Consider the following 22,805-nt stretch of genomic DNA (forward strand, 5'->3'; position numbering starts at 1 on the left):
TTTTTATAATGCTTATGTATTGAAATGATAATATTTGGGATACAAGGGGTTAAAAACAGTATATTATTACATTTATGTCACCTGTTTCTCTCTGACTTCTTTCAATGTGGCTACTAGAAAACCAAAAATTGCAAATGTGGCTCACTTTCTATTTCCACTGGATAGAGCAGGGTTGGAATATTACTAGAACAGTGCATTGACTTTCCCATAGTGTCTAAGAAGATTCAGCAGCTCTTTAAATGGAGAGAAAAAAATGACTCAGACTGAAGAATACTGTCTCCTTCTGAGAAAAGAAAGGTACTGGTGCTTCAAGGCAGAGAGGCAGCATGTTCATGCCACCTTGTGTAGGAAGGACAATAATCTGACACCAAGAAGCTATCTGGTAGGTTTCTTCTCTGAACACCAATCCGGGAAACTCTGGTTTAAAATATTTAGGTATGATATGCAAACGAAAATCTAAATTCAAACAGGCTGCCACTGAAAGGACTATGACTAAAAATTATTCAGTCCTGTAGGAAAGGAAGGCATCTACTAAGTGCTGTTAGTAGGCAGGACAATATGTATCATCCCATGAAATCCTGAGACAGCCATCTGGGACATCTTTTATTAAAAAAAAAAAAAAAGATAGGGGTGGGGGTGTTTGGGGCTCCAAAGCCCTAAATTTTCTTTGAAATCTTTGATTTTATTTCCTTAAGAAGCAAGAGAACCTTATCTTTTCCATTTTGCATAAAACTCTTCCTACATGGAATAGCTTTGTAGGTCCTGTTTGCTATGGCAACCATGTTTAGATGGAGGAAGAAGACATAAGGTTTCTGGCTATTTTTTGCCAAGAAATGGCCCCCTATTTTATGAATGAAGAAAGTGGGGCTCAGAAGTATATTCATTTGCTGAAAGAACAGAGCTAAATTAAAACCCCGCCCCACTAATTCCAAAGACTATGTCCTCCCACCAGGGCACATGGGCCAGATTCCAGGTGGAATATACCGAATTCACCTGTCATCTATCACGTGACTCTACTAATATTACGGTCATAGCTACTGCACCCTGTGGAAAACTCAAGCCTCTTCTGTACCAACATTTGGACAACACCTGCGATGAGGAAGCAACACTTAACATCTGCAGAGCTCTCCAGAAACAAACACAGCTGAAAAGGCCAGGTGACTCTCCTTAGAGAACCTCAACACTCTTCCAGAAAACCCTCAACCCCATACCATTTGGTTTTATACTGATGTGGAAACATGTCAAGGCACTGAAATGCCTTTCCATCTCTGAGCGATGAATCTAGGGTTGTATAATAAGCTACAACCTACACATTCAGCAACATAAATGATAGAACCCAGCAACTGGAGTTCTATTCGTGGCTCTCACTCCCCACCTGTTGTACTGTCTTACCTTTGCGTTAGGGGGGAAAAGAAAAGCTTCCTCTACTTCTAATCATTGTTCTGCAAACAAAACCCACAAATACATTTCATGAGTAAAGACCTTCACAAGATCCAAAATGCATGAGATCCTCTTGCTCCTCATTCTAGATATGTTAGAGGCACCAGACATGTCTTGATATTTTAGAAAAGCTTTATGATTAGGAGTCAAAAATCTTTTTAGTTTTTTAATATAAGTTGTGGTATAGCTACAATAGGTAGACTTTTTGCATCTTTGAACATAATTTACAATAATATTAACTATTTTAGGGGCACCTGAGTGGCTCAGTTGGTTAAGCATCCGACTTCAACTCAGGTCATGATCTCACGGTTCATGGGTTCGAGGCCCACGTCAGGCTCTGTGCTGACAGCTCAGAGCCTTGAAGCCTGCTTCAGATTCTGTGTCTCCTTCTCTCTCTAACCCTCCCCCAGTCATGCTGTCTCTCTCTCTCAAAAATAAACAATAAACATTAAGAAGTTGAAAAATAAAAATAATTGTATTAACTATTCATTTAATTGTGCATTTGTCAAAATTCATGGAATATGTATAAAAAGAGAACAAGTTTCACTATGAATAAATTAAAAATTAATGCATTAATTTTTTTAAAAAAGTAAATTCTAAAATGTAATGATGACCTATTATTATATTAGAAAAAATAATTCTATTAGCTGGTATGTAGAGTCCATCAAATAACTTACTTCCTTGGAAATTTAAGAGCTTTTTCTGAGTTGGGAAATTATAGAACTGAAAAGGTTCTAATAAGCCCTTCCCGCCAGAAGCAGGACAGGACCCCAGTTCTCCTCAGCCTGGCCAGTGACCTTTTGCCCACCACAATGCCCCCTAAGGGATACAGGACACATCTGCATGCTCTAAAACCATCCAGAACAATGTAGTAGCAAAGGGAAAACTTTTAAAAATACCAAAAACGTCACTGCACTTTTCTAGTGCTTAGTCAAATGCTTTTACTTACTGATAGAAACTTAGAGTAAACATCCAGTTTGGTTATAAATGAAATCTTGCTTCAACATATGAAAATTTTTGCATTGGAAAAAATCCTTACAGCCTGATGTTTTGCTGGCATGTGTTCTGTTCTTTCAGTTAGCGGCCTTAGTTATTAAAGACAGCTGTGTCCATTGCTTATGAATATTATGGATGCTGAAAACCTAATAACAAAACCAAAAATTCTCAAGAGTCCCCTCCCTCTACTTTTCTTGAACTTGAAGCTGAAAAGAAACACATTTCCCACCAATGTCAAGAACTCTCACTCCTGTCATCTACCAATCACATTCATAAACTCAGATTGGTATGGGAAAAGAACCCTAAAGTCAACACAGCCCTACAACCAAAATGTGAAAGTATATTAAAGCTTGTTTTGTCAGATTAAAGCGTGAAAAAAAGTAAGATGTGTATCAATATGAATGATGTGATGAGAGTAATTCTTCATACTCATTTTGAAATTAAAAAGTAACTTTTCTATTATTGAATTTTTGTTCTTAAAACATGACCAAAGTATACTCCTTTGTAAGGAATAACTGCTTTTATTGATGTTTTGATTACATTACAAATTTATATTTAATCAGACCGAAAATGAAACAGGTATGTTTTTTCCCCTCACTAAAGAGAATGTCATGGACAAACTATGGCCTTTGTTTTTGTTCATTATGAGTAGCAGTTTTTTTGTGTGTGTTTAACTCCAGCAATATTCAGAGGTTTAAAAAGTCCCCACATAGGACATCTGGAATAGAATACTGTTAATCATGATCAGATTGTCTGATGCTGATGTGTATCATAGGGAACAGAAGAGGCCCTAGAACAAAACAGCAGTGCACAGAATTGTGTGATAGATAATATTTGACACTGGATATAACTTGGGTTGTTTATACATTTCATGGTGCTCCTTGTACAGAAGGTTCATCCAGATCCTGGAGGCCTGTCCCCTTTCCAAATAGCAAAATCTGCTTGATATTTCAAGCTGGACCTTCTAAACCACACTAAGTATTTAGGTGGGTTTACAAGGGATGATTCACTGCACTGACTCAGTGTAGGCTCAGGGATGAGCTTTAGAAGACAATGTTGGATGTGTGCAGGGGAAATATTCTTCTGTGTGGCTCCCTGCGATCCCAACACATTGCTGCTTACATTAAACAAGTGGTATCATTTAAAATTCCACTCAAAGGGAATGGTGGTAATTGAAGCCATTCACAGGACCACAAAAGCACTGCCACCCTCCAAATTGAACATTTGAATGACATTTAAAAGGTGCCAAAATGTGTAATCAATTCATTCAAAAGATAATTCCTGAATATCTCATGTGTACAGAACTCTGGGACAGTTATTCAAGGAGAGACCAAGATGGCAATGAAAGTGAGTTACACTACTTTATTAAAACAGGCTATCGTGCTGAGATACTGATGAGAATCAAAGCACAGCAGCTTAAGGATGTCTGGAAATGACAGGGAGAATGGAAGCAGGAGGGAAAGAAAAGGGAAGGAAGAGCACAGGGAGGGGAGGGGGAGCCATAAAGCAGAAACAAGGAGCAGACCCATAGTACTAATTTTTTAAAAAATTAAGTTTTCGTGGTAATAACAAAAACAAAACAAAAGATCAAAACATCTGGAAATATTCTAAAGTATCATAACACTGATGTTTTATTCTATTTTGTTGACAAAATGGAGTATTTCTTTTTACTTTTATTAATAGATGTTTCCTTTCCCTTCCTCCCACACCACAGAGAGATACTTTCTGACACTTGCCCTCCCATGAGGCCGAGGCATCACCCTCACCCCTCCCTCTGAACATGGCCACTTAGAAGTCTCCTTGTCAGTTTTTGGAATGCCTGGGTGGCTCAGTCAGTTAAGTGTCTGACTCTTGATTCCAGCTCAGGTCGTGATCTCAGGGTCACGAGATCAAGCCCCACGTTGGACTTCACACCGGGCATGCAGCCTGCTTGGGATTCTCTCCCTCCCTCTCTCCCTCTCTCTCTGCACCTCCCCTCCTCTCTCTCTCTCTCTCTGTCTCTCTGTCTCTCTCTCTCAAAATAAATAAACTTAAAAATTAAAATAGAATAAAATAAAATACTTTAGATTGGATTCTATTCCCTCTACAGATTTATCATAAACCCTTCAAGTCACTATGCTCAATGAAAGAAAAACGCGAATATGTAGCTTATTGCCTTGAAGATTGAAACCAAGTCCCAAGTAGGAAGGTAGAAGGCTCTAGATTGTATAACTCATTTCCAAGAACATGGATACTCCAATCAGAAAGTGTAAGACCAGGCATTTAGTCAAATATTTACTGTTTCCTACATGCAAGACACTGCACTCAAAGGTGTAAGGCACGTTATGCTTGTCCACAAGAAACAAAATCTAAACCACAGAATGAGGGAAGGTAGGAAAGGATGGAAACAAGAGTCCCGGTGGAATAACAGCCTGAGAAGCGATCAGGAGGGATCTTTCACACTCTGAACCATGAGACAAAGAGAAACCTGTGGGGAGACAGAGAGACTGCAGAGCTGTGGGTTAGGAAAGAGGCATTGTAGAAACTCAAAGAATAGCTTCACTTTAGCCTAGGAACAGGTACAGAAGATCACTGTCTCAAAATGAAGGGGTCAGAGGTGGAAAGAGAGGAGCTTAAACAAAGAAAAGTCTCAGATTAATTACATTTGAGGGGTAAAAATGTAGACTCACATTTTGTTAATATATTTGGATCAAGATTGGAAGAGAAAAGATTGGAAGAACACATAGGATTTTTGGCAAACTCTGCCAGTATCCAACATGCAACATACACACTAAGGTACAACTATACACACAGCATTTTTGTCTGTGCTTTTAAAAACACACCTTTGCATAACAAGGAGGAGATGAATATCCTTCATACATACATACATACATACATACATACATACATACATACATTCAATAGAACTTTAAGCACTCGGTAGAAAAATGAGAAATAAAAACACAAGTTACAGAAAAAATACAACAGACTTTGACATATGAATAATATTCAGTTTCAGAAGTAAAATGTCAATGAAAACAAGGCTTACAAATGAAAAAGCACTCTTGGTGCAAGACACCTATGTGTTGAAGATTGAGGTGGAAATTAGGGCATCACTTACATGAGTTATTTTAGCAACACACACACACACACACACACACACACGCACACACACACACACACAGAAGTGTTCGTATCCTTGACCCGTTAATTATACTTCTATGAGTTTAGCCTAAGAAAACAATCAGAGAAACAAAGAAAGATTAATTTTCAAAGATGTTTGTTGTTTACTCATAACCGTGAAAACTGAGAACAGCATTAGTTTTTTAATACCAAAAAATGACTAAATAATTCATAGTATACTGATAGAATATTATGTAGCTATTAAAAATATTTTTCAATTTTTGGTGACTTTTTAATGAGATGGAGATATGTTCACAATATAATGATAAATGAAAATAACCAAGATACAAGACTGCATACAGAATGTGATCCTATCTAGCTTTATAACTATATGTAAATGTGGAGAAAAAAGGTTGGAAGGAAATGTATCAAATCCTATCAACAGTGATTATCTTTGAATTGTACAGTTGTTTCTATCTGTCTTGTCAGATAGAATCCCACCTGGAATTTTTATAATTATATAATTATATATAATTATATATTCTATACAAATTATGTAATTTATATAGTTGGTACATATTATCATATAATATCATCTTATACTTTGTACACGAAAAATGCTGCAGGGTGGTTCAATTTGGGATGTATTTTTAATATACCCAAGTCAATAGATTATAATTGTCTGGAGGTAAAAATGAAATCTTCTTCATCTTTGAGTGCTCAGTGCCTAATATACTAACACATAGTAGACAACCATCGTTAAATTAATAATGGTTGGCTGGCTGTAGAGATAAATGATGGATGAAAAGATGGAAGGAGGAATGGCGAAACAAGTGGGAAATTCTTCAGCATTTAGTAAAATCAATATCCTTCCTGGATTTTTAGGAGATAAAGGGGGCTCATCATTGTGACAGAACTTAAAGAGTATAAAAGGGAGAGGGGAAAAATTGATGGAATGATCTTTGCAAGGATACAATGGGATGAGATTTAACCAATCGAGCTCATTTTCTTACCAAACTTTACTCAAATATGTAAATGCATCTGCTTTTAGATGGATAGGAGAAAAGCAACTGCTCAAAAGCAATCATACAATTGCCCCTTCGTTCTACCGAGAGGACAAATATCCACTCACAGAACCACTGAAACTCATGTCCAGGGGAACCCAACTCCTCTGTATAATCTCTAAAGAAGGCTCTCCCAATTGCTGCTTCAACTCTGTTGGTGACTACTGCAAGGGATAGATAGGCCCCATCAGATAAACATTTATTTCTATCTCTTTAGAAGCAGAGGCAGTGAGACTGGCTCTGTCCCAGCAACTATCACATGTTCTTTGTGTATTCATAATTTCTTGGCGAGGAAACATACTATAGATCACAGTGTCTCTGTTCTCCAACCGATGTGAGGGTAACAGATATGTGTTCTTCATCCACACTGGCATCATGGTGACATATACTTAGGCTGAATGCCCAAGGCTGAAATCTGGTATGAGTTTAAACTTGCTTAGACTTGTGAACTTCTGAGAGAGAAGTGTAATTCACACTTTTATTGTGTTTGTACCTCTTGCACCAAAATTGCACCAAAAATGCTCACCTCACCATTATTTCTCTCTCAAAATGTCTGGTTGCTCTTCACTCCATAGATTCAAATGGCATTTCCCACTTCCAAATGCCTATAATCAGACATAATATCTCAAAATTACACTGATTGGTCAGGGGGAGGGAGGGTAGATGAGAGAGAAATGACATGTGGCTTTATAATCAAGCAGTTCAAGATTTCAATTCTTATTAGCTCTTTGATCTTAGGCAAGCTTTTAAACTCAGAATCTCAGTTTCTTCACCAAAAAAAAAAAATGGGGCTAATACCTCCCTGGATTGCAGGACAATATTGAAAATTAATGTGAAATCATTACATGTATCTGGCACAGGATACACACAGTAAAAGTAGCTATTGCTATCAATAATGCTCCTGTAAATAAATAATTTGCTATCTCTTTTCAAAGTATGTGTTCTCCTATAAATGTTCAACAGTCATCTAGAAAAACTGCCATGTTATGTAGAAAAATAACTTTATAGGCTGCTTCAGTTATAAATTATATAAAGAAATAAGCATAAGGAAGCTTAGACGCCACAAAAAAATAAAGAGATATATAGGGACTAAAATCTAGGATTTGGACTGAAAACATATGAGGCAGGGCTAAAATAGGATTTCAAATATACAACAGTTATCCCCAGACTTTTTAACATCAAAAAAAGTAAGCTTCCTGTCGATGTCAGGAACTCCTTAAAAGTACTCAACTAGTAATACAGATAACTCAACGAGGCTCATGAACTCTTTAAGATCCCCCTTGGAGCCCTAGCCTCGCTGTTCCCACCAATTCTAGACCTAGTATATCATATGAGTCTATCAGTATACCACTCCAAATCAAGACCTTACAGTGAAAAACCCACCTTCAACTAGATCCTGCCACCCAAAGCTCATAAATATCTCACCTTTGCCTTCTTCCTTCTAAAACATTATTTTAAGCCTCTGTCAAGGTAATGACCAATAAACACAGTAAGCAAAAAACTTGGCTTTGCCTCACAAACAGGTTATTTTGGTGGCATTTTCAAGAAGCAAGAATTTGACACTCCCATGACAACAGTTGTACATTTACGGATTCTATCTAAAGAGAATGGCATTACAATAGACTTTCCAAGAGAAGTCTTAGCTGACAGATTACAACTGCTCCGATTCATTCTAACATAAAACACCGGGATTCAGAACCTCATGATCTAGCCAAAAATAAGTATAGCACCAGCTACTTCTCTAAGCAAGTTGGAGGCCCCTCCTAGTGGTCAAGTGCTATCCACATCTTAAAGAAAAGACTCTTTTTTTCAACTGACTATTCAAAACCAGGAACTTTTTGTCCTCAGGGTGCTGGTACATCCACAGTGCAAAACAGAACATTCCAACAATTATACCAACATTTCAGACTACTTTTGAAAACTATTCTGAAGGTTTGGGGCCCACACCATTTAGATAAACTGCCCACATTAATCCAATTCACTCGATAATTGCTCAATTCTCCAATTTATTGCCCAGATGTAGCCAAATTGCTCCCTGTGGATAAGGAAGATATAATGACAGCCTGTGTCTAAAATGTGCCAAATTGCACATATTACAACAAGTAAGGGAGAGGCCCTGTGAGAAGTTTCAGGCATGGAGGGTCCCAAGTCCCCATGCAGGAGGAGCAGCCGTGTGGATGGGAATATGTAACTTGGATTGCCGTGGCACCACGTGACCACAGAAATAATGAGATGTCTCACTGCTTCCTATTGTAGGGAAGTGCAATCCGAAGCCGAACACACTGGAACAGGGAGAGGTCAGACATGTCTCCCCCTTACTTCAGGGCAAGGTCAACTCTAAAAGTTGCGAATCATGCTCTCTTTTCAAAGCTCTGCCACAGCAAGTGGTCCTGACAGTTGGCAAGTGCTTCCTGCGGTTGCATCTTCCTGCTGCCATGAGTAGTAGGAATCTTTGAGGCTTAAGGCGCACGTTCCAGAGAAGACCTCTCCAGGGAAGTCATCTGCATTCCATACAAAGCAATTTATTATAAGTGCTACAGCAGCTGAACATAAATCCATCTTCCTTTCTGAGCTCATCTACTGTGATGTGCATCTCTCTATTCCCTGCTGAACTTGCAAAGACTAAACGTGCAGGGGGAAACTAAATTAGCAGAGTGGAGAGAGAGGCAATGGGGAAAGAAAGGAAAATCAAACTCAGCAGTCATTTGTTCATAAATTCAGCAATTACTATGTATGCCCATTACATATCAAGCACTAAGGATACAAACCATTTTTCCCTCACGGAGTCAAATACAATCGTCGCAAACAAACAAATCTAATTATAAATCATTTTAAATGTTTGGGAAGTAAAGTATGGGCTGCCCTAAAAGGTTTAGCAACATGACCTGATCTCATCTTGAGAATCAGACGGAGTTTCCCTAAAAAGGAAATGTTTGGGCTTCCGAGTGCGGGATAAGTGGGTATTAGCTAAGCATGGGGGGTGATAAGGAGAAGAAAGGAGAGAAAAGGCAGCCCAGGTAAAGGCTATGAGATATTAGACCATGCTCCTCAAACTTTATTTGGCAAGTAAATCCTCCAGGGATCTTATTAAACTCCAGATTTCAATTCAGTAGGTCTGCGGTAGGGCCTGGGCTTCTGCATTTCTAACAAGCTCTCAGGTAAGACCAACACTGCTGGTCGGGTCCACCCTTTGAGTCATGAGGATCCTGAAGATCTGCCCAGGGGCCAGAGCAGACAGAATGTGGGAGGGCCACAGATGAGGCCAGAGAGCTTGGGGAGAGGTCGGGCCAAGCCAGGCTGTGCAGAACATCTTAAGGAATTTGGTCTAAGGGGAACGGGAACCATGAAGATCTCCATTTTCTTTGTTCTCTCCAAATAACCTTCTTAGGAGTTTCACTTTCCCTGGGAGACAGCACTTTGCAATATCTAAAGTGTAAGTGAGAGCAAAGGTGTTTATGGACTTCATGGCTTCTAAGAGCCAATAAAGTACAGCTCCTTCATCACAGACAGCCCATTAACAACCCATGTTTATTAGTAAAAATCCTCTGAACTTAATACGCCTTTGTCAGCAAAAGTAATTGATCTTGGCCAGTTAATTTGGCTCGTTTTGCAGACTGAGGACTTGCCACTCTTTTAAGAGTATCCTACAACTCTGTGGGCTTTACTCCCTTCGGTAAGGAATTTCCAAGAACGCTGAGCCCATAGGGTTCTTAAAATAGTTTACTAAAAGAGAACACAAACATCTCTCATTGGCACCTTGGTCTTTAGTCTTACAAGTCTGAAGACATTGGGTTTTACAGAAATGTCTATGCCAACTGCCACCATCCTGTTCCCTGAAAACTTGACCAAACAAAGGCAAACGGAACTGCGTGCTGTCCAGTTAGGCAGGTAGTAAAAATTCAAACTTAAACAAAAAAGAAACAGATGCAGGCTTTAACCAATGCTCGGTATACTTTATAAACAATTCTTTGCTTGGTATACTTTAACCAATGCTTGGTATACTTTATAAACAATTCTTTGCTTCTGTGTTAGGAAAGAATCCTCCTCTTTCCATTTTAAAAGGAGCATAGGACCTGTTCACACTGAACACGTGCCATAGGGAACGCACTCCAGTATGACTCAGACAACTCTATAGAACAGCCAGAAGCACTCCAGTTTTCGCCCCCCTGATTAGTATTAGGGCTCTGGAGAAGTAATTCTCTTGGCTCTCTTATTTATGTAATGGGTACATGGGGGTTATATAGTTTAACAAGGGATAGTAAAGCGCTGCATTTTTCTGTGAGTCACGATGATATTCACACCTAAAAATGTTAGATGCTCTGCTTCTGGAATGAGTAAGAGCAAGAGGTTGTGAAATCCTCCCCAGATATCGTCACACGTTAGCATGCTCTCAACTGTCTGGAATGCCGTATATACTGGAATGCCTGCCCTAAATCGAGGATGTAAAATCATGCACAAGGCATCTGTTTCATTATCTAAGGAATCCATCTCAATAAGATGAAATGTCTTTTCTGGTGGTCTGCCCCTGTCACCACATCACAAAAACATGGGTAGACCATTTTCACAAATTCAGAGAGTGAAACAAAAAAGGGTCGAATGTAAAATGTAAGCCACATGGCACCACATGGCTTATGTGATATCTCCTTGAGAGCGAGGAGCACCTCGGAGAGTTGGTAAGTCATCCATCAGAGACGGAGTACACACGGGGGATGCCTCACATGTGCATGACTCTGTATGGGGTGCTCCCAGGCAGGCAGAACCCTAATGAGAACAGGATATCTACCTACAATAGATTCTCCCAGGCAAGAAGGCGCAGGTCAGCTCTGAAGGGCAGAATTGTCACTGGAAGAGAAGCGATTACTGGGTTTCAGCGTCCTACGTCATAAGACAGCAATAGAAAAGAAGAATACTAGTGACACTGAACACTCACAGTGCTCAGTGGCGAGGTTAGAAATACATGCAGAAGCTACAACCTGCTACCCTGGAAGTGTGTGTGTGTGTGTGTGTGTGTGTGTGTGTGGGTGTGGGTGGGTGGGTGTGGGTGTGGGTGCGTGTGTGTGTGTGTATGCACGCACATGTGAGAGGAGGAGGACGGGAAAGACGGCAGGTGAGCTAGCCAGTGAGAGCCTTAGGAACACAAATGAGAAAACTGCGGTCGCTACCATCTGGGGAATGAAGTGGTCACCGAGTTAGTTGCAGTGGGGTGGTGATAACCGACTTTGAAAGCTCAAGCACTCACCAGGTGAAGAAGGAAAAGAAAGGAGTTCCAGACCAGGCCAGCAGCATGAGCAAAGGAAAACACTGATGGTCCAGTGTTCTAAAGACATGTGCATGCATATATACATATGGGTATATGCGTGTGTATGCATATATATACATACATATTTAGAGACATGAAAATATTAATGTATAGTTCATGTGTGTACATGTGCCATATACATATACATATACAAATATAAATATGCCGTAGCTGACTGTGTTGCTGCCCCACCTCCATCCTCTCACCCTTACCACATGAGTGTGCATGCCAGACTCCCAATGGCCAGCACCTGTGCTTCTTCCTCTCACTGCTAGAGGCCACTTTGTCACCTGAGTGGCAGGCTCATATTGGTACCCAATCAATACCCCTCTGGAGTAGAAGGGAGTTGCTGTAAACATATCTCATGTTCTTCACCTCTCAGCAGGAAATTCTGAGGCATGAATCTCATACTGGCTTCCAAAATTTGTCCGGCAGGAGTGCACTCTGGTCAGGTACAAGGATACTTGCTTGGTTGGGTACAAGGATACTTGCTTGGTGACACCCCCTCGCCAGGGTGCCTCCCCTCCCTCCCCAGAGTCATCACCACACTCCTCTGCCAGTGTCCTCTCTAAGGAAATGACTTACATGTAAATCCTTATCTCAGGGCCTGTTTCTGGGGGAATCCAAACTTGGACATGTAAATGTGTGTGTTTGCATTTATATTTATAAGCTTGTTTATATAGATTTGTATAGTTATGTGGATATATACACTTGTAGATATAGACGTACACACATACAGATATATATGCACACAGATACCACATACATACCCCTGGGCCAGTCTGTACATTTGCAATGTTACTTCTAAAGCAAACATCTGTAGTCATCACTTTCAAGAACAGGGCCATTTGCTGCCAAGACATTATCTTTTTTTTTTCTTTTAGGGTACTACATCAAAAGGCAGCAAAGTGAAAGAATATTAAAAATGAGGTTATTTTAATAACAAGCTACAAAAAGACAAAGCTTACACCTCAAATTTTTGTGTCCACAAAAAGAAAAACTGCTCTCGGGGCCCTCCTCATATCCAAGCCTGCATACAAATGTCCGATCCCCAAGCAAGAGCTCCCTCCTCTCTTTTACTTATCTTATTAGCTTAAAAACTGACATTAGGAACATAAGAAAAAGCCATTCACTGCCCCTTATGTGTTAAGGGTGGCAACACAGAGAGCTAGAAAGAATACAGGATTAGGAAATTAGGAAATTAAAATACAGGAATAGAGAAAAGATACAGAATATATGTCTGGAGAAGACTCACTAGCAGGAAAGCTTTGGCAAGTAACATCTCTGGATTTTTATTTCTTCAATTGAAAATGGAAGCAGGACTTCCAGGCACCTGAACTTGGCTCTCAGGTATGTTTTGTTCAGCATGCTTGTGTTTACAAACACAAGAGATCTGAATGCCTTGAGCACATTTGAGTTTGTGACCCCTGTACATATAATTCCTAAACTCATTCGCAGTTCCCAACATTGGATAACTTTGTGTGATTGTCACCAGTAAAACCACAGCAGCCTTCCATCCTCCTGCCACCTGCTGAACTTCCTCTCCGAGGAGGCTTAGCTGCCTAACCTTGGCCCACCTTTATGGAAAAGACAATTCATACAGATGCAGATTTAAAATTTCCTACTGAAATGTGTCTTGTTTTTCTTCAATTTACCCAAAAGAATGAGACTAAATTTTAAAAAAATTATCAGAAAACTTTACCAACATGGAAGAAATAAAATTAAGACATGGGCAGCAGTTAATGGCTTATTTACATAAAAATAACATAAAACTATTTAAACATAATTAGCAAGAGGAGAAAAACATGGCAGTTGAGTCTGAATATGCAAACTTCTGTTTATCAGGAAATTACTTTTGTATTTTTGTATATTATTATAGTATTATGGGTATTATATACCTCATATTACATACTTTTTATATACTCTTCTCTCTGCCTCCCTTCCTTTCTTTCCTTCTTTTCCCCCATACAAAAACCATCACTCTTGGTCATGTTTACCTTAATATGGACTGTCTAGGTTGTGTGTGCATGTCTCATGTAGGGAGAGGGAAAGACTTTAGAAAAGACATGCAGAGCAATGGCAAATGCTAAGACTATGATTTATGATGGTTCACATTTGATTCTACTTTGGTGAAATTAGGATACTGAAGTTCTCTATGTATGTTTTTTTAATATTCTGATATGCATACTATATGTTCTTCATTATAAAAGATTAAAAGTTTTAAAAATATATGGTTGTGCTAACTCCCTACTGTAAATAACCTGGAGCACTGAATAAGACTAGATTCCCCATCGTCACCATTACCATCATCACCACCAATGATCTTACTCCAAATTTAAAATACATTTATTAAAAAGATCCCTTTAAAATTATAGCATACGCCAAGTTTCTTCTTTCATTCCTAAGCACTCTGAAGCTATCCTCAGTATATGAATTCAAGTCAAAAATTCTTAGAAAGGCAAGTCTATGGCTTTGTCCCTACTCTGCTCTGAATCCACAGTTTAGTGGCCATTTCCTCCAATCCATCCCACCCCCCGCCAGTGAAAATGACCAAGCCTCAGATTAGGTTCTCTCACCCCACAGAATACACTGAAGCAAGCTGCACTTATCCCCATCTGCTTCCCATCTGACTACATTTAATAACTCAACAGCTGCCTCAGCCAGAAGCTTCTCTGCCCCAAAGAAGAGAGAACCCAAATCTTCCCAAAGAAGAAGGCAGTGGAGGGAAACCAGCCTCCCTCCCTCAACCTTCATTCAAACCAGTGATTCTCAACCAGGTGTGATCTTGCTCTCCAGGAGACATGTGACAACATCTGCAGACATTTCTGGTTATCATAACTGAGGGGTGTAAGTGCTATTGGCACCTAATGCGTCATAACCAGGGATAATGCTAAACACCCTACGATGTGCAGGATAGTCCATACCACAAAGAATTACCCACCCCAGAATTGCAAGAGTGCCAAGATTGAGAAACCTGCCCTAGAGCAGCAGACGTTTTCCTTGGCTCCACATCTGGAGGGAGAGGAGGAAAGACTGTAAAGAAACTCAAGGCTGTTCTTGGTGGATCTCACCCACAATGAACCAGAAGGGACACCCTTAGAACATCCAGGGCAGTACTTACAACACAGGAACACCTGGTACATTTGTTTCCTTCTGGCTGAAATTCCTCCCCTTCTCGGTACTGCACACCCTCAAACACACAACCTAGAAAGCAAAGTTTAGAATTAGGACATGAGCCTTTGCTCAGCTTGACACGATGCTTCTGTCCAGTGCTCATCCATCTCCCTCATCTAGCTCCCACCTCCACCTCCGCCTCTACCTGGCAGAGTATCCTCTTTAACCAGGGGACAAGATCGCTTCATAGTTTAAAAAAAAAAAAGTACAAAAGAGTGACAGGAGTCCAGAAACCTGAATATGCTAGAAAGCAAATAAGATGATGGAAGCCAGGTCAGCCCAAGGGGGAACACTGGATAGTGGCGAGCCCTACAAGTCTAAGGAGCTCCCCATGACCACCATGACCACAGCCAGGGGAACTAAACCCCAGAGGGGCTGGAAGAGGCAAACAGGAGAAGGCCAAGTGAGAGAAGTCCACAATGAGCCACACCCAGCAAATGACACAAATGACATGACCACTTGGTGAGTATCCAGAGAATATCCAGCCTCTGTCAGGCTCTTTGTATCCCTGATCTCATTCCATCTTCACAGTGAGTCTACAAAGTGGGGACTCTTGTAATTATCTCCATGGATGAGGGAAATATGGCTGAGAGAGAGGAAGTAATTCACCCAGTTGGCAGGTGGCAGAGCTGATATTCAAACTCAGCTCTGACCTACCAGTTGCACCACACACAGGGTCGGGCACCAGGGCAGGAAGGGGAAAAGGCAGGGCAGGAGATGCCACACAGTTTTTCAGACCTACCCTATGCGGTATTAAAAAGGATTAGCCACTAAGTTTGGCTAAAACTAGGATGAAAAGACCAGGAGGTGTCTCCAATTCAGAATGATCCTCAGGACACTGCTGTATTCTTTTTTTTTTTTAATGTTTATTCATTTTTTAAAGAGAAAGAGAGAGCAGGGGAGGAACAGAGAGAGAGGGAGACACAGAACCCGAAGCAGGCTCCAGGCTCTGAACTGTCAGCACAGAGCCAGACGCGGGGCTTGAACCCATGAACCATGGGATCATCATGACTTGAGCTGAAGTCAGATGCTTAACTGACTGAGCCACCCAGGTACCCAGGACACTGCTGTATTCTTAAGAAATCCCACAAACGACTTGAAACACAGGCTGACCAGTAACCCCTGTGCCAAACAGGCCATGAGAAGACTGTCAGCTTATGGCTGACACTTTCCTCAGGACTGTCTTCACAAGATGCTTTGCCAGAATAGCTGAGGTCACTTTCCACATGGTAGACAGTGTCAGAACGAACACAGTAGTGCCAATAATCAGCAAAGGGGGCTCTTGTGAGAGACTGACTCATGCCCCTGAGAGTATTTAAAGGCTTGCCACCTGAAGTCATCGACAGAACTCACCAAACTCTTGAAGCAGTTGGTTCTTGATAAAAGGAAACAAGTATTACCCATAACCACCTAATCTGGCTACAGGACCTATTCATTTTAAATCTAGATATGGAGCCCTTTGTTCAACTGAAAGACATGAAACCAAATGCTACTGAGTCTGAAGCTAAATCACTGAGGGAAACTGTGGTTTTAAAGTCTATTTGATACCCACACCCAGAGCTAGCATGCAACCACCTCTTTGCTGTTCCTGCTGATGCAGAAAGACTCAGTAAACTTGGGTCCCTCCCAGAGGCTGTATCTCAGCATTGTTAACGATGGCAGGTGCCCAGTTGTCTCCTTTCAAAGCATGCTTCCAACAAAGGGTCTTCAATTCTTTCATGTGTTTGCACACTGGTTTTGTCACAGATTGCCAGACAGATCAACCACAACAATCTACATTTGACAACTTAAATAAAGGAATTTTAAATGAAAATTCTATGTAAACTGTTCCCATCACAACCCACCATCGCTGAGTAAAGAGTCAGACAAAAGGAAAGAACCAACAACAAGAATGTCCTGAAATCTGTTTCAGGAAGAAACCAACCGCAGACTGTACGTGTTTGTCATTATGCAGAATACCATTCTGTGATCAATGACAGATGTCAGTCCTTCTGAATTACCAAGGAGAATACCCCATGGCTTTCCTTGACTGTCCCTACCTAGACTTGGCTGAGTCCTCCCTCCCAAGACAAATGATAATACAGTCTAGATGTGGCCTCTTCTGAGTCTTCTGATTTACATCCCACAGGTTGGCCTTTGAAATTAAAGACAGAGAACAGAGTTGATTCTTGACCCCATCACCAAAGGCACACAGCCTGCCGAGGTGTCAGGGGGCCAGCGTGTGGCCCTGGCAAGCTAGCTTTTAAAGATTTGTCTCCCAGGGCATCTGGACCCAAGCAGACAATTATTACAGTGTGCGTTTGGGGCGGAGGGGAGAAGTAGGCAGTGCAGTATAGTGGCCAAGAAAGAAAAGGGACCAGGCCCCAACTCCAACTCACAGGCCTTGGAGAGGTCCTTATTCTCACTGGATCTAATTTCTTCTTGCGCGAACTGCGGACATAACTCATCCCTCCCTGGACGGTCAGGAGGGCTTAGCACTGCAGTATGTGGAGGCACAGAGTTCAGGCTTTCCTTCTAGGGAACTCAACCAAAAGCCAAGCGAAAGAAGCAGTTGCTCAAATATGATAACTTCAACTGCTGAAATAAACTCACTCAGCTCTTTGTATACCCACATTTTCAAAGGCAGCCTAAAAACACGACGATCTCGTAACTGAGGAGGAATGTTACATACACTGAGTTGATTCTGTACCAATAAAGCAGCAGTCTCTTCAACACAACTGAATTCATATTTAAGAGCTACAATAAATTTTAAATCTACATGGCATATAAAATTTGCTCTGTTATCAGTCTTAAGCTTGCCGGTGTATAGGAATTATCTGGGAGGCCTGGATTCCGCCCTCAGAGATGCTGATGGAATTGGTCTGAAATGCAGCCAGGGCATCAAGATTTATTTTTTAAAGCTTCCCAGGTGATGTTAATGTGCAGTCTAGAGAACTACTGATCTAACTTAATAAGGTCCCTTTAGGCATTTAAGGGTATGGTTACATAATACAAAGCATTTAATGCATTCAGAGGCAAAAGGAACACAAGCTAACTGATAGATACAAAATAATTGGATTATGGAAAGAAATCTTTTACTTTCCACCAATTTTTGGCCTTCTTGTAAGCTCGTCCAAGAATACAAGCTCCACAGAAATCCCAATGTGGAAAGGAAATCTGGCTCAAAAAAAGACTGTCCAGGGAACTCAGGAAGGTTAGAGGTAGTGGAGAGCACCTGTCTTTACTGTCATTCAAAGATGAGAAAAAACTGGATTCTCTGACAGGGACTCAGGTCCAGGCTCATCTCAGACTGTATTTGGGTGGGGGAGGGGAAGCAGCTGCCTGCAGAGGGAGCAGGGCTCATGTATGCAGAGCATCTCAGCATAGTACTGAGCCATTCCCCAGGAAGGTTTGCAGAACAGAAAGCCCCTTGGAAACTGAGTACTGGTTGTGAGTATTGCCTCCAGTGAGGAAAAGCACTGAGAGTAAAACCAAAACTCAGAACATCTGTCTGAGAGCATGGGCCAGGGGCTTAAAGGATCAGAAAAAAAATCTCTCACCTCAAAATCCCTGGGCTTGTACCTAAGGGCAAGAAAAGATGCAGGAGGCCTTTGTAATCCTGTTCAGAAAAGTAAAAGGAAACACTCTAGCCACTGGAAGGGAAAGATCCTTTGCTGTCAGCTAGGCAGTGGGGCCCTCTAAAAAGACAGTGGATTCAACTCATTGCACCACACCGAAAACTGAGACCGGCAAAACCCTAAGCTAAATTCACTTAGGGACCCAGCTCTCAGTTTTCAGAAAACATCTGGTCACCTCATCACCAAGGCAAGCTCTAGCCAAGATACTGCAATATGAAGCAGTAAAAAGACATTTCTGGAAACAAGAGAAAGCCACAGCTTTTCCTTCCAAAGTAAGCGTTACCTGTGGCCCTGTGGAGTGGAAAGCAGGCCTCTGGAGCCTGGAGCACCCACGTGCCAAGACCTACAGCACATCGCATTCACGCTGGGCACACCAGAGAGTCCAACCGGACATTTCTGTGCAAAGGAGTTTGCTCTCTAAACCCGTTATGTACACAGACACAAAGTGAGGAAAGTTCCAGTCAGGAGGGGGAGAATCCTGCACTCTTGAGAGAGCTCACGGAGATTTCACGGTGATGTGCTGTACCGGGGAGTCTAGCAGCCTTCCCTTCCTGAGAATGTTACCTGGACATGTGGGGCAGCACGTTCCCAGATGCTTGGAAGGGTTTTTACAATGAACAACACATCGCACCTCAGACTCTGTGACAACACCTTCCTGAAAAACAGAACGCCACAAACATGTCAGCCCAGAATTCCCATTGAGGAGCGATTCACTTTGGGCAAGTAACCAAGGGCATAGGGGAAGAGTCCAAACACAAGAGTGCAAAGGAAGGTGGGTGACAAGTCCAGAGGACATGGCACAAATGAGGTCACATCTCCCGGCTCACACCCCTGATGCTTTCGAACTCAGGGCACAAATCCTGTCTTGACCCTGTCCTCAGTCTTTCTCTTTGGCTCAAATTTCTTTCTTTTAAATCTAGTATGTAAGACCATCTTACTGCCAGTCGGTAGTTGACAGAGTCTAGCGTTCATCCACAATTGTTTTAAGTTGTCAACACTTACTCTATTTTCTATAATTGTTATTCTACTTTAAGCCATTAATTATGAGGCACAGAGTACAAGCATAATACCCCAGCCTGGCATCTGGAGACCTAATTCCTTACCACACTTCTAGAAATAACAAGGCCAGCTCTGCCTTCACTCAGCCTCACATAGAAAGCCTGGCTCTCAAAAATCAAACAATGAGATTAGATAAAACTACTTTTTTAAAATAATTTTTTCATGTTTATTTATTTTTGTGTGTGAGGGAGAGAGAGAGAGTGGGGAAGGGGCAGAGAGAAAGGGAGACACAGAATCCGAAGCAGGCTCCAGGCTCTGAGCTGTCAGCACAGAGTCCAACACGGGGCTCAAACTCATGAACCACCAATCATGACCTGAGTTGAAGTCGCACACTTAACTGACTGAGCCATCCAGGCGCCCCAAGATACAACTACTTTAAAGTTCAAACTATATATGGAAAAATAGAGCCTTTAGATCTTAATGACGAAATCAAATGACTCACTTGCAAGTGGATCTTGGGATTCTAGTATTTTAATGTCAATTGAAACATTTTTTAAATTAATTTTCAGAGTTAGCCTTTGAAGAATTTTCTCCATATTCTCTGTCCATTTTATAAGTGGATTTTGTGTGTGTGTGTGTGTGTGTGTGTGTTTAATTTTGTTTTGCAGGGAGGGGTGGCACATGCTAAGAAAAAAAATTAACAATTTGACAACTGAATAATTTTCTTCGTCCTGTCTGCCACCATATTATCTCAATCCAACAAGGAAAGTTATATCCTAAATATCTTCGTATCTGTCAGGCCTGAAGATTCCACTACCAGAGGAATTTATTGTGGTCTATATCACATTTGGAAAAGAAAAGAACAACAGTCAAAATATCACAATATACCACATCAAAAAAGGATCTGTGCTTCAGTTATATAACTGAAGCAATACAAAAAGCTATGGCCCAAGATCAATTTCCCTTCAGTATCTGCAATCCAGATGGAGGATTCAGATTTGTTCCCAGCATGAATTTCCTGTCTGTGATCTTCAGATTTTTCTCTTTAGTAAGAAAAGTAAAAGTGGAAAATAAAGGTAAATTTTTCACCATCGGAACTCTTTTGGTAGGAGGATAGAAGAAAGAAGCTAGAATTCAGCTCAAATGGAAATAAACCAGGTAGTCAGACTACCTGTTACCTGCCTGGTACACCTATTGTGTCCAGTCCATACCTCTACCATAAGTGTCTTTAACCACAGACTGACTTACTGCTCACGTTACTCTATGAGATGTACCATCCTCACTTCACAGGAGGCAAGACTGAGAGGTTAGAGAAAGAAACACGTTATGTGAGTGGCAGAGCCTGTATTTTTTTTTCACTCACTACACTGCACTCTCTCCTCTGTTACTGATTGCATGCCCTGAGAAGGGAAGAGCTTAGAGAGTTCGCAACTGTCTCATTGTGCAGAGAAGTGTCTTAAGTGAAGCCTCCCCTGAGGTACCAGTAAGTGGCTATTTCCCGCACCCACAGGTGAGGTTTCATTCCCTACCAGAGGAAGAAAATAAGCAGGAGTGGGAAGGTGCCAGCTGAGCTTTTACAACTACCTTAGAGGGTTGCTTTTAGGACTATTGAATGAAATGATATTTTAAAACTGACACGTAGGACTCAGGCAAAGTTTTTCCAAAGGAGGAGAATGATTGGGGCGCCTGGGTGGCTCAGTTGGTTAAGCATCTGACTTGGGCTCAGGTCATGATCTCTCAGTTCGTGGGTTTGAGCCCCACATCGGGCTCTGTGCTGACAGCTGGGAGCCTGGAGCCTGCTTCAGATTCTACATTTCCTCTCTCTACCCCTCCCCTACTCTCTCTCTCTCTCTCTCTCTCTTTCTCTCTCTCTAAAAAATAAATAAACATTAAAAAAAAATTTTTTTTTTAAAGAAAGAAAATGAAAAGGCAAAAGTTCATCTTTGGTAGATAACATCCCCTCTGGGCTCTATTCTGCAGTTCAGCCCTTCCTGACTCCCAGGGCTGTTAGTCCTTGAGATCTCTTCCAATAATAATGGGATATTCCCACATCATTCTCTGTGGGCCTGATGAGTAGCCGGTGACCTAAGACGATAGGCAATAGGAGTTTCAGTGTCCACAACTGAAAATGGCTTCATGTGCTACTCGGTCTACAAATTATTTCCTCCCACAGAATAGTTTTCATTTAATTCAAACAAAGTCTTCATCTGAAAGTAGCAAACGTCACCACTGTTCCATGCAATTTGGGGATATTCAAGACCTCTGGCTGTTGCATAAAAATGTTATACTATACTCCAAAAGACAGAGGGTTGTCTTGTTTCAATTCCATGCAAGCAGGACTTCCCGAGTGCCCCTCTGAAGGAGGGGAAATTTCATTGGTCAAGAAGCAGGGTGGGGTGGGGTGGTGCAAATTTTAGAATGACTGTGGACTTTTGATATTATTACAACTCACTGCTCTCATCTCTTTGTTCCATGAAGCATGAATTTACAGCTCTCAGAGCAAAAATTCAACAAATATTTATTGATTCCATTAATCTGTTATTGGTATCTGTTCTGTCTCCTGCTCATTTTAACAAATAATTTAGATTTACTACACAAATGATATGAATATTTAGCCAAATAAATAACTGATGACCTTAGGAGCGAGTGTGCCCACTCTGGGTATATAGCAGCATGGCTACATAAAAGTCGGATTTCAATAAACTAAATGTCAATATACTTGAGATAAGATCCAAGAGTAATAGGCATTATTACACTAACCTTTCTTTCCCCTTTCAATGCAAGAGCGTATCCCGGGACAGTAAAAGGGGACTAGGGGTAAAATGATTTAACAACATCTTCTCTATAGAGAATTTTTAAATAATGCCAAAATTAGATGAGCATTTTTTAAATTATTTCCTTAGAGATAAGAAAAGGAGTTTGAATGTTTAGATTCTTCATTTCTCCTTTAGTTTCTCTTGCTGTGTTGAAGCCCTATAACAACTAGAGTCCTGTAGAATCAGCACCCTTGGCAGAGAGCAGCCAGCACCAGCCACAGTGGGCTCCTTAGGAATTGAACTGGTGTTTCTCAAATTTGTCATGTTGAAATCATTGAGGTTAGAGTGTACTAATTGC

General features: G+C 41.0%; 1 protein-coding gene across 4 annotated transcripts in view; it reads right to left on the reverse strand.

The window, feature by feature from the left end:
* BMPER (BMP binding endothelial regulator) overlaps nt 1-22,805 on the reverse strand; it is a 250,671-nt gene that overhangs the window by 168,284 nt on the left and 59,582 nt on the right. For all 4 annotated transcript variants that reach the window (XM_027075245.2, XM_053218245.1, XM_015065034.3 and 1 more), the window contains exons 5-6: nt 19,257-19,347; nt 15,023-15,105 (exon numbers count right to left, since the gene is read on the reverse strand). In XM_027075245.2, coding sequence (XP_026931046.1) covers nt 15,023-15,105; nt 19,257-19,347 — 174 coding nt within the window. The remainder of the gene's footprint in view (nt 1-15,022; nt 15,106-19,256; nt 19,348-22,805) is intronic.

This window comes from Acinonyx jubatus, chromosome A2 (assembly GCF_027475565.1).
Source record: "Acinonyx jubatus isolate Ajub_Pintada_27869175 chromosome A2, VMU_Ajub_asm_v1.0, whole genome shotgun sequence".
Lineage (NCBI taxonomy): Eukaryota > Metazoa > Chordata > Mammalia > Carnivora > Felidae > Acinonyx > Acinonyx jubatus.